The sequence below is a fragment of the Amphibalanus amphitrite genome, unplaced genomic scaffold (assembly GCF_019059575.1).
Source record: "Amphibalanus amphitrite isolate SeventyFive unplaced genomic scaffold, NRLGWU_Aamphi_draft 000008F_arrow, whole genome shotgun sequence".
Lineage (NCBI taxonomy): Eukaryota > Metazoa > Arthropoda > Thecostraca > Balanomorpha > Balanidae > Amphibalanus > Amphibalanus amphitrite.
In genome coordinates, this window is record NW_024881504.1 from 1,563,942 (window position 1) to 1,581,236 (window position 17,295).

Here is a 17,295-nt window from a genome sequence, read left to right on the forward strand (position 1 = left end):
TCGATAGCCCTTTTACAGACCTTTCGGAGTGATGGTCTCAGATTTGACCTCAGGTCAACGGTTTAGCCTCCAGAGGGCAAAAACTCCAAAAATAGCCGTTTTTACGAAAAACGTTTTTCGGCAATAACTTTTGACTCAAACGAGCCACGACATTACTTTTGCCACCATCGTGATCCTCTCGTCGAGACGCGTCGAATGAACTATAATTTGACCTTGAAAGGTCAACTTGAAAATTTGACCTCAGGTCAAGGTCATGACCTGACCGGAAAAGGTCATGTTGCATATCAGTCGATCCGCAACGTCGAGCCGAACACATCTAAGGTGTTTTCAGCGCTCTAGCACGTCTCTATCAGAAGTTATTAGCGAAAAACTGTTAGATTCTGTTCGTGACCTGAGATGACCTCCGGGACATAACGAGAGGTCACAGTTGCCATTTTCCGGTTCAGTGTGTCCATTTTACCTACATCTCGATGTTTGAGAGTGTCTAGAAGAGCGTTCGTGCAAAACAGACGCTTTTCAATTTTCTCCCATTGACTTATAATGGAGAGGTCGCAAAATCGACCTGACCTTAGGTCACCGATATCAAAATTCCGAGATATACATTTTATAGATAATGTTGCTCTAATCAATCGCTGAAAGTTTCAAGGCAATCGATCAATCGGTGTAGCTATGACGAGCATTCTTATTTTTTCTGAGGTGAGGTCACTTGGCGTGACCTGGTGACCTGACCTAAGGTGACCTGGGTCTGAAATTTTCAAAACATGTGCGGAAAAGATGCACGAACAGGTGTGCCAAAAACAGCGGCGCTCCGCGCCGCCGTTTTTGAGATATCTGCGAAAAACCGCAGGGGGGTGTTCAAACACCCCCCCCCCCGGCCCGGCGCGGGTTAACTACAGAAGGCCTCCTCTCTACAGAGGGCCTCCTCTCTACTGAGGGAGTCCTCCTCTCTACAGAGGGCCTCCTTTCTTCAGAGGGCCTCCTCTCTACAGCGGGTCTCCTCTCTACAGCGGGTCTCCTCTCTTCAGAGAGCCTTCTGCTTTCAGGTGGTCTCCTTTCCACAGAGGGCCTCCACTCTACACAGGGCCTCCTCTCTTCATGGAGCCTTCTCTCTACAGATGGTTTCCTCTCTACAGAGGGCCTCCTCTTTAACCCGCGACCGCCGGGGGGGGGGGGGGGTTCGGATCCGAAACTTCGTATAGCTTCTCCCTCATCAATTTGACGTCTTTTGTCAAATTTTATGCATATTTGTAAAAGTTTTTGATTTATATATATATATATATATATATATGTTACGGGCAAAGTGCGAAGTTGGGCAATTCGCGAATTGCCTAGGCCATTCGCGAACTGCCGGCAATTCGCGAATGGCCTAGGCAAAGTCCGGTTTTTCACTTGGCCTAGGCAATTCGCGAATGGACTGACTTTGTGCTCACAGGCAAAGTGCGTAATTGGGCATTTCGCGAATTGCCCAGGCAAAGTGAGTAACTATATCACAAAAGTTTTCTACCGTGCTAAAATGAGTATATTCATTAACATTAGGACATTTGCTTATGGCTAAGTCTATCTGAGGCGGCCAGAAACTTGCTGTTCTGTAATTTTAGGGAATTTTCAAATAAATCTGATAGTACTAAGGTTCTCCTTCCGAACTCGTTGCCATTTATAGTGGGAGGGGGCTGGTGTGTAGTACTTACCATCGTCCCTCTTGTATCCTAATTTAAATAGGTGTGCAGACGTGCGAAAATGATTGTCCTTTGTGGGGCGCGCGGGGTGGCAAATAAATGCGATCGAAGATACATTTTTATGACTCATTTGAATTTTATTGGATCAAAAGTTTAATCATATGAGGTATCTGTATAACGCGAAAGTGTTTAGGTTAAGAGAGGTTGTGTACGCAGTTATCAAGTTCCGTAGCACGTGGTCTTTAAACTATTCGATAATTTCCGTCAAAAACAAAACCATGCCAAATCACAAACAACAGTCTGACTTTCTTACTATTTATTATTGCAGTGAGCGCCTTTATGGCAGCGACTGATACAAGTAACGCCCGCCTTGATGCACTTGCATCGGCCTTTACATACACCCCTCCTGCACTTGCAGGAAAACATCCCCTGACCCTTCCCCCCTGAGACCAGGCGAGCACATTCTCTAAGTGTGATCGAGATGTCGGGGACGTCGGAGGAGGAGATGAAGTGCCCGGCACACGGTTGTACTGCTTCTGGGCCGTAGACGCCGGACAGCTTCCCCTTCGTCGTGCCAATTATATACTGTGACTCGCCGACACACTGCGAACACGGTCATCTATGTCAACGAGCGATACAAAGTTTTTACAGCATCAGCAATTAATTTACTGCAGATAATATTGATATGATTTATAATTATTGCGACCAGTGCCAGACACCTACAGTTTCGATCTGTGTTAAAAACGTTTTGTTGTTGACATCAAATCTAATTGAACCGACAATGTCCTTTCAGCGCCTTATACACTTGAAATCATGATGAAAAATAACTAAGCAACTATTTTTACAGATATTAAATCGTTTCAACATTGAGAACAATATTCATATTGATTGAAAATCATTTTATATACTTAATTCACAGTAAAAAGTTATCGAACTAAAAAATTGAAAATATAGCAATAGAAAGCGTGGCGAGAAAGAGCAACCAATAGTACAAGCAGCTGCAAAAAGAAAATTACTCCAGACTCACCTCCAATATCACTCCGATAACATTTTTCTGTTGCGTCCTCGCCCTGTCCACGTCGGGAATGCCAATGCGTACATTTTGACCCACAGATAGAATCTTCTTCGCCTTCCTCGTCCGAGCCAGCATGAGATTCGCCTGTTTTTTCTGAGATGCCGAGGCGATCTCCCGCTCTTCAAGTGCCCTCTTAGCACGAGAACACAGATCGCAAAAGCCGTCAGATGCAGGTGCCGGCCCATAACAGTGAGTGCAGCGCCTGCTTCTTAGTGTTCGCTTAACAGGCTGTGCAGCTACCGGTGACTGCTGCATGCCCTTGTTGCTGCCGGCTACCGCCACTGTGGGACCGCTCCTCCCTGGAGTGCAGCTAGCTGGCTCCTCGTCGCTGCTGCTGCTGCCGGCTACCGCCACTGTGGGACCGCTCCTCCCTGGAGTGCAGCTAGCTGGCTCCTCGTCGCTGCTGCTGCTGCCGGCTACCGCCACTGTGGGACCGCTCCTCCCTGGAGTGCAGCTAGCTGGCTCCTCGTCGCTGCTGCTGCTGCCGGCTACCGCCACTGTGGGACCGCTCCTCCCTGGAGTGCAGCTAGCTGGCTCCTCGTCGCTGCTGCTGCTGCCGGCTACCGCCACTGTGGGACCGCTCCTCCCTGGAGTGCAGCTAGCTGGCTCCTCGTCGCTGCTGCTGCTGCCGGCTACCGCCACTGTGGGACCGCTCCTCCCTGGAGTGCAGCTAGCTGGCTCCTCGTCGCTGCTGCTGCTGCCGGCTACCGCCACTGTGGGACCGCTCCTCCCTGGAGTGCAGCTAGCTGGCTCCTCGTCGCTGCTGCTGCTGCCGGCTACCGCCACTGTGGGACCGCTCCTCCCTGGAGTGCAGCTAGCTGGCTCCTCGTCGCTGCTGCTGCTGCTGCTGCTGCTGCTGCATACTACAGCACGACCGCTCCTTCTCCTCCCTGCATGGGCGCGGCCAGCCGGCTGCCAGTCGCTGCTGCTGCTGCTGCCCGATTGACTGTCCAGTCCTGCATCTGTGGCCGTCTGGCGACTTCCATCAGCCACCAGTCCCAGCATATCCGCCAGCTCCTGCTCAGTCCTCAACAGTCTGGCGGGCGCTCCTCTGAGCTGCGTGTCCCTCAGGCCCATGTGGGGCTCAACACCGAACATCGCTTTGTAGGGAGCAGTTCCAATCCCGTCGTTCTTCTGAAACAGTCAGAACATATTCAAGATATTAACAACAGAATGTTCACACAAAAATACGAGACTGTGCAGTTAAAGGGACAGTATCACCATTTTGATGAAATTTGACATTGCATAGGCCCCACCTTTCTGGTCCGGGAACTGAAGACCGATCCTCGAAGCTCCGCACCGTTATCCCGCTATCGCCGCTCAAAGTACGAAAGGTGTACCACACTTTGAATCGTGCTTCACTATCTTCACTGTTTAAATGTTTGCGCCGTTTTGAATTGACCGCCAGTAATAAAACTTTTACCCTGGTCATTTTATCAAATTTTATAAAGCCAAAACGTTTTTCGCACTTATTCATCACCGTTAAATTCATTAAATAGTCGTAGGCAATTTCCGCTGTTTCCTTCGGATTCTAGCGGCTCAACAAAGGAATTCCTCCAGCTTGAATCACAATCTCCCTCCAATGTATGACGTTTATCACGTGATTGTCACGTGATATTTTCTCCCATTGTCAATTGTCACGTCCAATTGTCACTCTCTCCAATTTTCACGTTATATTTTTTATAGGCAATACCTAAGGCTACCTCTCCCTAAGGACAACTCAATCAGAAGAACGACCGCGTAAGCGTAGCGTCAATAATGTATTATCTGCGCCAGTTCTGTAGTAGTTTTGCATGCTTCCAAACTGGCGGCCATGCTTGTATAGTGGTGGTTCGCTCATGAAAATGAATCATGAAAATGAAATGTGGTTGCAATATTTTTCACCGAGTTCGGTCCTCATACTATGTTTTTCTGATTCAGAAAAATAAGAAATGCTAGTTTAAAAAAAATCAGCTCCATACATGGATTTTTTTTTCGATGATACTGTCCCTTTAAGCGTAACCAGCTAATACTTTACACTTCTCCCGCTTTGACTTAAATTACAGCTAATGATTGGAAATATTTTTTTTCTTCAAAACATATGTTTTAAACGAATGAGGAAAATTTCAAATGATATTTTTTGTAACTAATACAGATGAAGGCTATATACCTGCGTGTTTATCATCCACTGAACAAAGCGTAGTCCCTCGGGCCAATTACTTTCCGGGTTATCGGCAAGCCAGCACCGAAGCTTTTCCTGAACCAGCCGATTCGCCCTTTCGACAGATCCCTGGAAACATTAAATGTGTCAATTTACCACATGCCGAGATATCCCTTTAACATTAGCACGTGATTTTGGGAAAAGCTTCCGGACCGCTCACGGCTAATGTTTAAGGTATTTGGGAAAAGGTTCTTGACCACGGTCATTTTGATTTTCCCAGACAATTTTTAAGAGAATATTCAAGATGAAAGTAGCAATTAACGGCATGTAGTAACTATCTTCCCACCCTTTGGGCTGGGAAAATGCTTAATTTATTCACCTCGAATTTTTTGCTACAGACCTCGTGCCTGCCGGCACTCGGTACTTCCGCAAAAAAACCTTGGTAAATAAAATGCATTTTCCCAGCCCCGGGCGGAAATAAATATTACTATATCCGTACATGAGAAAGTCAAGCATGCACATGGCGGCGAATATTACATGGTACAGTTTGCATTGACCTCTTTTAACTCTCGATTTATTTATTCATGTTCTTTCCACTTCTATTTATTTGCGCAGGCATTGATATTGAATAGTCACTTTTTGAGCAATCAAATAAGGGCGCTTGATAGCCTATTTGCGCTTTAGCGTCCGTCCATAAACCCCAGCACAAACATGCACACGATCAATTCAATATGAATATCTATTTTAAAGACTTCAAAAATCCATGTAGGAACAACAAGCTAATTCTATACCAAATCTAAATTCGTATATTGGTGAATAGCCAATCTGGCTTATACCTATCAATCGCTCACCTGGGACTGCGAATGGCGAGGTCGTCCACGAACGAGCTGGAGCGATGGCCACATGGCTGTGCACTGCTTTATTACTTTGTTGCGAAACTCGCGTCCGTTGTCGCTCTGAAACACATTTAGGTTTTCTGTTTTAACGAATTTTTAACGCAATCTTAGCCTTTATCTGAACTACTTTCATGTTTTTATTGCGATGTTTCACACAGTGGTTGTGCAGTTACCTTCATGAATCACGAGCGAATCATTGTAAAAGTGACTTAGAACAGTTCAAATTACCCTAATCTTGACCTTAGGTGAAAAGGTCATCAAAGGTAATCCTAGGTCAGTGACCTCAGATGACCTCGGATGACCACGGATGACCTTGACACATGGCGGGTCAACTATAGTGTATTCATAGGCGCTGAGCTCGAATCTGACATCCATTCACCTCTAAGCAATCATCCTGACGCTCAAACTCGCAAAAAAAAAACAGCTAATTGAAGCGACTAAATTGACCTAGAAGATGCTCCTAACAAGCGTGACCTTGCGTGACCTTGACCTTGAGTCAACTGTATGCGATGTCTAGACATCCATAAACACCAATAAACTCTCATAGAATGCATACTCATGCGCTGGGAAGCAAGAACGCGCACCATCGTGCGACAGATCGCAAAACCTGCCGATTTCGTCCAAACATGACCTGACATATGACGTCATGACTTGATGACCTGACATGACATCGACTTGAAATTTCCACAGTACGTGTCAGATTGATCAACGCGAGGGTACTGTAAGTTTCGCGGCGATCCGCCGCGTTTTACGCGAGTTATTCGCGAAAAACCATGGGGGGGGGTCATCCGACCCCCCTACAAGTGCGAGGGTTAATCTGAAACTATGTATGTCTCTGGTTTTCTTCTAATCAAGTCAGTTATATCAACTCCAGCATCTGCTATAATGCGCAAAAGAACGACCAGTGCATGTTCCGCTCATATCCAAGTAATTTTCTAAAGACTGAAGCGGCCAACCCCACCCTAATATCTTGGAGAGCCGTACATATTTTACGAATAAGCGCATGCTGGCTGCTGCTGCTGATGAGATGGAATATATTAAAACAACCGGTAATACATGATAGTATAGTACAGATGCAGACCATAGACAAAATGTAGGGTCTTAATGATGAAATTCCCTTAACATTCAATGAGGGTGAGATAAACTGTTTTTGCACTTAAAAACAGAGAAAAAATAAAAACAGAGAACGTTCATGATTGCTTTCACCTATATATCGGTAAAAAAATACAATATGACAAAGCTACTTTACCTGCAAGATGTTTGGAGCCCCAAACAGGCAGAATATGTCGATGAGATGAAATACCACCTCTTCCGCCCTTTTTGATTTTAAGGGCCGCAAAACGACAAACTTGGTTAGGTGGTCTTGATATGTTAAAATGTATCTGAATCCCTTTGAGCTTTCACTCGTCCAGTCTATTAGATCAACCTGGGCTCTGGAGTTCATGTCGTTGCTGAGAATAGGCTTAGTCACTACCTTCTGGCCAGGCCTAGGCTTTTTCTGCTCGCACGTTTGGCAAGTTGAGAGGAATGCCCAGACGACTTTTCTGCTGACGCTTGCATAGTGCTTTTGAACTTCCATAAGCGTCTTGTCTCTTCCGCAATGCCCAGTCAAAGAATGGAGTTCATTAATCACATCAAACAAATCTGATTCCCGCACGATTTCTTTTGCACTTTTCTTATCTACAACCTTTTCAATTGATCCGAACTTGACTAGCCTGTACTTCTGCCAGATGCGATAGCGTTTCGCGGTGCCCGACGGTTTTGCGCCTTTGCTGATTCCCTGCAGTTCTTCCTTTATAATCTCGTACTTTTCATCGGTAATCAAAGCAGAGTTTGAAGATATTTTGGTTTCGTGAACCAGTTTATAGAACTGTTCTTTTTGAGACATCTTTGCAGAAACGACGAACGGTCTACCTGCGAAAGATAGAGATGTATGCAAGATTACAATAACAAATTGACTTTATGAATTTAAAAAATATTGATAAATATTATATAATATACAAAGAATGATAATTACGAGCGAGCGCGAAGTGCGAGCGAGTCCTTTGTGGTTTAGTGGAAAAATGTAAGTATTAGCAGCCCGACCCGGCCAAACGACGCTAATTGACAGCTTATAACTTTGCAACCACATGTCTGATTGACAAGTGGCTTTCATTGATGGGGAGCTACATCCCTTTGCCACGAATGGAGCATACCCCGAACCATGTGGGTACCAAATTTAGCACGTGGCACGTGCAGAGTGAGGGGTGTCGAAAAAAATACAATGCTACAGCCTTGGAACGTCTGCGCCGATAGTGTTGAAATTTGGCATGCTACTAGGTACTCATAGGCCTAACCCTCCACAAGAGTGAGAAGGGAGATTGTGCCGCGCGCGCGCACGTGCGCACTCCACCTTCGATTTTCAATAACTGCAGCGTCTGTCATGGGCGTAGAAACGGCTAGAACATTGTGGGCGCATAGGTGCAGATTGCAGGAGTCTAGCCATAGCTGGTTGAGCGGGGGGGGGGGGGTAGGAAGCGGCAATTGGATGTGATATACCGACTTTACCATTTTTAACCCGCACCCTATTTTCCCCTGAATATCAATAAGAAACAAACAAACAAACGAAAACGGTGAGCTTCACGCCGCTTTTTTTTTACAAAAAAAGCGGCAAAAATCGGTGACCAGATGACCTAAGGACAGGTCAATTTTGCATCCTCTCTTGTAGGTCAATGGAAGAAAATTAAAAGGTGTCTCTTTTGAACGAACGTCATTCTCAATAATTTCAAACACCAAATTATACCTAAGTTAGCACGACACACAACAGAACCGAAAAATGGCACGTGTGACACCTCTTTTAGCAGCTGAGGTCATCTTTGGTGGGGAATTGTATCTAACTTTTTCGTAAATAACTTTTGGGAGAGGCATGATAGAGTAAAGTTTAAAACACCTTAGTTTTGTTCGGCTAGACGATATACAGATCGGCTGATATGCAACACGATCTTTAACCCGCGCCCCGCTGGGGGTCCTGGATTTCCACGCCCTGCTGGGGGAGTGTTTGAACACCCCCCCCCCCCTTCTAACTCGGCTCCTGGGCCACGTAGCGATACCGGAAAGGCGGCGTTCGAAGAGCGTCAAAAATAAGGAAGAAATCACTTCGGTCACTTTTTTGTTCAGGTCAGAGGTCAGGTCACCAGAGGTCATTAACACGTCCCCTGGAGAGGGTCTGAGAATTACGCGCCCTCGAGGGGGGGCATATTCTGCCCCCCTGCTATCTCGGCTCCCAGAAATGCTAGAAACACGAAACTTGGGGGGTGGGTAGGCTTGCATAAGAACTCTTTGTGGTGCAAATTTGGTGATCCTAGGTCAACATCTTCAAGGTCAAATGACGTCATCAATGCAAAATTTTCGCACTTTTTGGTCAAACGTGCAGCGCTTTGCTTTAGCCGGTCTCGCGCCCAAACTAAGACAGATAGCTTTGATCTGCAAAAAAGGTAAGATGCGCAATGAATTGGGCTATCTGAAGTAAGTCGTCAGATTTGACCTCAGGTCAACCGTTTAGGCGCTAGAGGTCAAAGTTCACATCAACGGAAGCGTCTTGTCACGAGTTTTCGTTTGCCGCCTCGCCCTTGTCGCTGCGGCTATTGGTTCTCGAGTTGTCGACTGGGGACGTTTACCCCCCCCCCCCCCCCAGCAAGTGGCGGGTGACGAAATATCCCAGCTGCTGCCGAGTGTGGAAATCCTGGACCTCCAACGGGGCGTTGGTTAAAATAACGGGCTAAAACCATCTGGAGTGGGTCATCATAAGGTATGTGTTATATCACATGTGCTATGGCTTCTTCCACCTGAGCGGATATATGTGTAAGCTTTGAAGACCATCTTGCAGAGGGCAAAATATCCTATGTAGTTTCGTGGTACTCATGGGATTATTGGGAGTTAGTGTTGACGCGAAAAGGGGCTTTTGTTCCAGATTATTGTGGGTGCAGAATACATTGCCTGCACCCACTGCCAAATTATTGTGGGTGCAGCTGCACCCACTGCACCCATGGTTCCTACGCTTTTGGCGTCTGTAACTCGGTAACGGCTTGACCGATCGGGCTCAAATTTGGTATGTGGTTAGAAACCCACCGTCTCAGTGACTTCCAATTGTCACGAAAGAGGTGCCTCACCACTAATGCGCACGTGGGGAATATAAATTTTGCCATATGGTTTGCATGTTAAATTCACCTCGCTCGTTCCTCGCCATCCATGACGTCTTACTGGTATAAGTATGAACACAATTACAATATAAAGGAGTAACTTCATTTAAAAATAACCTACAATATAAATGAGTAATATGAGTAACCCCTACAGGCAGAGGGTTAAACAACCCTGCACGAACACATCCACACAGACAGTCGTTGGACCACTTACCTGACCTCTGCACACAGCGACCAGCGACCCTCCTGCGATCCAGCACAAAACAGAGTGAGCGGCCAGCCGACAAATCCGACCGAGGTCGGGTCAGGTGGTGCCACTTGTAGAGATGCAACTTTTTCTCCAAAGCTATTACCGGCACCAAAACCGGCACCGTAGACGTGAAGAAATGTTCATTTCAGCAGCGCTATTACGAATTTTCGTTTCAAAAATGTTCTATCACCACCAGGCAATTCGCGAATTGCCTAGGCCATTCGCGAATTGCCGGCAATGTGCAAAATGCCTAGGCCATTCGCGAATTGCCGGCAGTTCGCGAATGGCCTAGGCAATTCGCGAATTGCCCAACTTCGCACTTTGCCCGTAACATATATATATATATATATATATATATATATATATATATATATATATATATATATATATATATATATATATATATATATATATATATATATATATATTATTGATGTAACTACATTACTTTTTTCGTCAAAAATGGTAAATTTTCAACAAATTGCCAAAAATCAAGGGTTTAAGCAAATTGCAAATTAAAGACATGAATAGATGCAGCTTAACCCGCGCCCTGCTGGGGGGGGGGTGTTTGAACACTCCCCCCCCCTGTGGTTTTTCGCGAATATCTCAAAAACGGCGGCGCTGGTACACCTTATCATACATCAATTCTACACATGTTGTGAAAATTTCAGACCAAGGTCATTTAAGGTCAGGTCACCAGGTCACTTGAAGTGACCTCACCTCATAAAAAGTTTCAATGTCTGCCATAGCTACACCGAGTGACCGATCGCTTTGAAACTTTCAGCGATTGCTAACAGCAATAGCATGTACAAAATGTTTATCTCAGAATTTTGATGTCGGTGACCTAAGGTCAGGTCAATTTTGCGACCTCCCCATTATAAGTCAATGGGAGAAAATTGAAATGCGCCTCTTTTGGACAAAAGACATTATAAACACTCCCAAACACTGAATTACAAGTAGTTTAAACACACTGAACATGAAAATGGTGTCCGTGACCCATGTTTATGCCCCTGAGGTCATCTCAGGTCACCAATGGTATCTAACAGTTTTTCGCAAATAACTTTTGATAGAGGCACGCTAGAGCGATGAAAACGCCTTAGATGTGTTCAGCTCGACGATACGGATCGACTGATATGCAACATGACCCTTTCCGGTCAGGTCATGACCTTGACCTGAGGTCAAATTTTCAAGTTGACCTTTCAAGGTCAAGTTATATTTCATTCGATGCGTCTTGACGAGAGGAACACGATGCCGTTAAAAGTAAGCTCGTACAAGGCTTGGGTCAAAAGTTATTGCAGAAAAACTGTTTCCGAAAAACGGTTATTTTTGCACTTTTTGCCCCCTGCAGGCAAAACCGTTGACGTTAGTGTTACGCGGCGTTTCCATCCTTTGTATTGATATTTCGATGTGATGATGCGATGTTGATTTTTGTCGTGTCTCCTTCCTGTTTCCTTTGGTTCTGGTCGTAATGCTCTCAACTAGTCTTCCTGTTTTCTTTGTTCAACATCATCGCCGCCGCGTAACGCCTCTCACGCTCGCCCGTCAGTTTGTCGGCAGATCATTAAGCAGTTTAGATTCCCAAAGCCCAAAATGCATAAAAGCAACAAGCTGTCGTGACTGACTAATTTTGTTAAAGTCTGAATTGTGTCAATTTGCACTCTCATATCTCGGTAAACGTTCAGTGCCTACGCATCATAGGTAAATTAAACCAAAAGCGCACCAATAATGCCAGGAAAACTCAATAGCCCCATTTACTGCTCCGCTACAAGCACGTTACGGAACTGTGAAGACAGAGGGAGGGAGAGGGAGAGTGAAAGAGAGAGAATAAGAGTGAGTGAGTGAGTGAGTGAGAGAGAGAGAGAGAGAGAGAGAGAGGGGGGGAGAGAGAGAGATAGAGAGAGAGAGAGAGAGAGAGAGAGAGAGAGAGAGAGAGAGAGAGAGAGAGAGGAGGAGGCTGTTTAGTTTCGACAACTATCGATTCGGCGTTTATGCCATAAAACGGCTAGCGGACACGACGAGTGATCACGGCCACACTTGTCCAAGTACCAGTTCCCTCTCGAAACTTGTCGACTTTGGTGACCTGATGAGACTTTGTTGGACGCGCGGAGAGAACAGGCTAGAGGCGAGTTACTAATTCGTTTCGTTCTGAGCCAAGGTTGTATCAGTCAAGTACGTGGTGGTGACACTTGTCAATTCTATACTGGGTGGAACGAGACAACATCGCAATATAATGACGCCTCCTCGGTCCTGCGGCGCGCGCGGCTCGGCGCGGCTCGGCGCGGCTGTAAAACGATTATCGATTCGGATTGTTACTAAGCGATGAGTGCAGTGGCACCTGCACACTGTCGGTCGGCCGTACTGAGAGCCGTGCTATTCTCTCTGGGGTTGAGTATCGATTTCACTGTTCAGCGTCATAAACGAGCAGCTGGTGATGCTGTGCTACTGGTGGACACGCCCGGGCAATACAGGCCCACTCAGAGCGGTCACAAACAATATCGATCAAGAGTAGTTCATCTGACTTTTTGGCAAGTGTTAAATGGTCGGGGTGGGCAGCTAGCATCATCATCTCTGGGCTTCCGCAACTGACATTATTGCATGCATGCACCTCTCAATCATTATTCAGGTCATCCTGGAAGCAGCCTGCAGCTGAAATTGACCACAGAGTCAGCCCACTCTGAAGGCAATTAGGAGCTTCCGGAACGAGCTAGTAATAATCACATTCGCACGACAACCATACTTCGGAAGTGAATTCCAGAAATTAGTAGCCCCCTCCATGCGGCTAATCATGGCACCACCATGTAGCCCCGTTACATGAGATACCCTTTTGTCGTGATTCCTTACTTCACGGAACTCTAACCACCTCGGGGTACGTCCGGAAAACCACAGCGGACTACTCCCGGAAACCGTAACGGGGTACGTCTGGAATACCACAGCAGACTACACCCAGAAAACCACATCGGGACTGTCCGGAATACCACAGCGGACTTGACCCGGCAACATAACGGGGTACGTCTGGAATACCACAGCAGACTACACCCGGAAAACCACATCGGGACTGTCCGGAATACCACAGCGGACTTAACCCGGCAACATAACGGGGTACGTCTGGAATACCACAGCAGACTACACCCGGAAAACCACATCGGGACTGTCCGGAATACCACAGCGGACTTAACCCGGCAACATAAGGGCATACGTCTGGAATACCACAGCAGACTTCACCCGGAAAACCACATCGGGACCGTCCGGAATACCACAGCGGACTTCACCCGGATATCCATCAACGGCGTCAGCGTGATGCATCACCCTACATCCGGGTTAGCTAATCAGGCACGCACCCTGCACCGCCGCTTCTCACCAGCGGCAGCACAGGCAATCGAACAACGACGCCTGCCCGTTTCACTGCCGGCTCACGACAGTACGGGCCCCCAAACTGGATCTGACCCTCAGCCAGCCAATGGCACGTCTCCAATCATTCGGAAATGTGTGGAGGCATGCAAGTGGTATCTCCACGCAACGACCAACACTGCCTTAAGTACAATTGCACTACCTTGACCAGAACAGGGAGGACAGCACTTATTCCTCATTCCCCGACAATTGAAAAAGTGTAATCCAGTCGATTGTGTATACCGTACCAACACGCTTCAGCTCGCTTCCATAGAGAGGTAATTACGGCCACGCATGGCCAGCCGTCGCTGTCTCATTTATGGGGGGCAGTAAACCCAGCGCTCACAGAGCAGTCGGGAGATCTGGGTTGGTGCTGTAGAAACTTTACAGTAAATAGGCGTCACACACCATTGCAGGTGTCCTAGAAGTGGACTCGTCGCAGCTCTCACTGGTGCGGGGCATGATGCCAATAATGACAATTAGTAGTAATAATCTACCCCATTCGATATAATGGTAACGACTGGACTATTTTCCTGGTAAGGGCGGCTGGTGTAACGCCAGGCCGTATGTCTCTCTTAACCACTACAATTGTTGTCCCGTAAATTAGTCGCTGAATAGAGGAATGGAGCCAACTGACAATGATAGTTTATCTTATTGACTTGGTCCCAAAATCGTTCGGTTATCTGCTGCACTTACAATTTACATGAATGATAACGATGCGGCGTCCCCCACCAAATGGCTGACGCTAATAGGCGAGCCGGCGCGCCTGGAATCCTGTTGAGTTTGGCGGAGTAGTATTGACGTAGCTTTCCAAATATACCAGACGCACTGAATGTCGATTGTATGAAAGTCTTTTCAACAAGTATAGGGCATTAATTAATGAATGATAATAACGCGACGTTCGCTGAACTACGCGGCCGCGGCTAATTGGGTGAAACGGCGCGCCTGGAATTTTCTGAATTAGGCAGAGTGATATTGACGTAGTTTACCAAATATGCCAGACGCACTGAATGTCAATTAGGTGAATGGTCCTTCAGCAAGTATAGGACATTACTAAATGATAATGATACGGCGTCCCCGAAACTAAGCGGCTGCGACTACTTGGGTGAACTGGAATTCTACTGAATTAGGCAAAGTGATATTGACGTAGTTAACCAAATCTACCGGTCACACTGAATGACAATTGACTGACAGCATTGCCTAATTTGCTTTGTTGGAAACGTAGGAGTTTAAATGATAGTCATAAATAATTAAGCCAGAATTGTTTATTGTTTTACATCGCTGCCCGTTCACACGATTGTAACTATGAAAAAGTAGTACCAGGGGGATTTCAGTTTATGGGGAAATTACTTGACAAGTTTGCTCAACTTCCGTTCCGAAACTTCGTATAATAGAGCGTTCTGGGTCCGTTGTCAATTTGTAAGGTTTTTCTTGGTGAAATAGTTAGTAATTTATAGGGTTGTTGTAACTTGTTTGTAACATGTTGAGAGGTTCCGTGGATTGCAATCACGATTGTTAGTATGTACGGTCTGTAACTCAAGGTTTCATTACTTTTCGTTATTTACTTCAGTTCTCTTAAATCAGCGTTTGATTTTTAATTCGTCAATAATGAACTTACTTCAAAGTTTCTGAGTACCACGCTATTGTAAAGTATGCTAGTACAAAATGAAATATGGCTCTCGTCAATGTAGGAGGGAATGGGGCGAAACATGTTTAGTTCGAACCGCGGAAATCAGTAAATCGGTAGGGCCGGTTACTTGAACGATTTTATTGCCACCATGGTATACTGGTTTCAATTTGGCTCAGTGAATTATAAGTAGTTGTACACATTCCATTGAATTACTTGTTGCAGATTTTTGAACTCCAAATTACTCGACAATTTACGTTAATCCGTTAACGAGTCATCTACGAAAAACAAAACAGAAAAATCGAACGCTCAATCATTACTTCAAATATGGGAAGGTGTTTCATTTTGGACCTCCTTGAGCTGCAATTGATGAATAAGCGAACTGAGACCTACTAGCGAGTAACAACTATCCGGATAATTGCGACTGCATACAGGAAAACTACCGTCAAATGGCATGCTGAGCTCTGAAGATTTTTTTTTTTAACAAGATGTTGATTACTGAAATTATCTGGTATTGTCAGTTGACGTCATCCAAGCGTTAATATGAGCTAATGACGGCAGGTTAATAGCAAAGAAATAAGAGGACAACCCCCGGATCCTCAACGCTCAAATCGACCCACTCCCCTTGATAGTTGACCAAGATATATCATTTGTTGGCCTTGCTACCCAATTATAGACCACAATTTCTGAAACCCGTTCTACTCTACTCATCTACCCGACCTCGTCAAACCATCGCTTCGATCATTCCCCTTTCGTTATAACCCCTCATTCACCATCATAGTCTAGTTTCGTCAGTGGGTTATATTGTATGTTGCGTGCTAATTTCAAGAGGAGGGAGTAGGGGTGGCAGTGGGAGCACGACATATTTGGCTGGTACGACCATCAAACCCTTGGGTATACACAAACACACACACACACACACACACACACACACACAAACACACGAAAATCGACTTCGCAAAGGGAACAAAACGCTAGCGGCTTCGAAATGAATGCTTGCAACGGCAAGAATAGCGCGCAAAATAATGCTGAAGGCGGAAATTTGCAAGCAGGTGAACATTTACCGAGATATTTGGATCAATTGACATATTCAGATTTTATGTTAGTGCGCCAAAAATAAAGCATTCCATAGGCCGGAGAAATCTAAGGCCGCCGAATGACCGGCGACGCGCTGCTGGACTTACATGATAGCAGTTCGTCGGTTTCAGCACCGGACTGGCACCCACGCTGACAAATCGGCAACCGCGTCGCACCGCATCGGCCGAAGCGGGTGTTCACACTAGGCAGAGTCACACATGGAGCGAGTGTCTCAACGTCCGGGACAAATGTCCCGGACCGGATGGTCCTGCGACCCACACGGCACCAACAGTAGAGTCCGGTGACGAGGTTCGAGTGTCCAACCAGAGAGTGTGTGTAAGTGTCTTGACGTCCGGGACGAATGTCCCGGACCGAATGGTCCGGCGACCCACGCGGTGTACCGCCACCAGTAGAGTCCAGTGACGAGTGTCCGACGGAGAGACAGAGTGTGTGCGCGCTCGTGTCGCCGCTGCTTTTATATGGAGCAGCGAAGCGCATCGAGAATCGATCGGTCCACATGGCTCGGAGATAGGACAGTGTGTTACATGAAATTCGGTTCGAAAGAAAGTACGGCGTGTCACATCAGAAAAACCCTGGAAAAATTCCGTCCTCGGAATTTCGAACAAAAAGGTGATGACATCGATATCGAAAGAAAGTACGGCGTGTCACATCAGAAACAACCTTGGAAAAATTCCGTCCTCGGAATTTCGGAGAAAGGTGGTACCATCGATTCTGAGAAGCACGTCACATACAAATACCTCTTGACGTAAATCCCGCCCCCGGGATTTCGACATTGCGGTACAACAGGCGTAGTACATCGAGGTGAGCATGGTTCGCTGAAGTACAACGGAAATCGGGCGCGTGTTACATTATTGATCCAAATATCTCGGTATTTCTTACAAGCTATCGCGACGTCTGCGACCTTGCCGTTGCAGGCACGCTTGCTACAACTAAATACCATGGTGCAAGCGGCGGCGACCCACACACCA

General features: G+C 46.3%; 2 protein-coding genes across 4 annotated transcripts in view; both read right to left on the minus strand.

Annotated features, from left to right (window-relative positions):
- The window catches only part of LOC122379543 (serine/threonine-protein kinase/endoribonuclease IRE1-like), a 343,804-nt gene that overhangs the window by 280,603 nt on the left and 45,906 nt on the right, over positions 1-17,295 (minus strand). The window lies entirely within an intron of this gene.
- LOC122379363 (nucleolar protein dao-5-like) lies at positions 1,978-10,420 on the minus strand. Of its 3 annotated transcripts, none has more exons than XM_043361517.1 (6): positions 10,185-10,420; positions 7,037-7,701; positions 5,743-5,847; positions 4,901-5,020; positions 2,704-3,885; positions 1,978-2,279 (listed from the first exon to the last, which is right to left on the minus strand). In XM_043361517.1, the coding sequence occupies exons 2-6, from the start codon at positions 7,673-7,675 to the stop codon at positions 1,989-1,991; spliced, it is 2,337 nt and encodes a 778-aa protein (XP_043217452.1). In that variant the 5' UTR covers positions 7,676-7,701; positions 10,185-10,420; the 3' UTR covers positions 1,978-1,988. The 3 variants fall into 3 exon arrangements, with proteins under 3 accessions (XP_043217452.1, XP_043217442.1, XP_043217460.1); XM_043361507.1 differs by having other exon boundaries at positions 10,180-10,420; XM_043361525.1 differs by lacking the exon at positions 7,037-7,701 and having other exon boundaries at positions 10,180-10,420.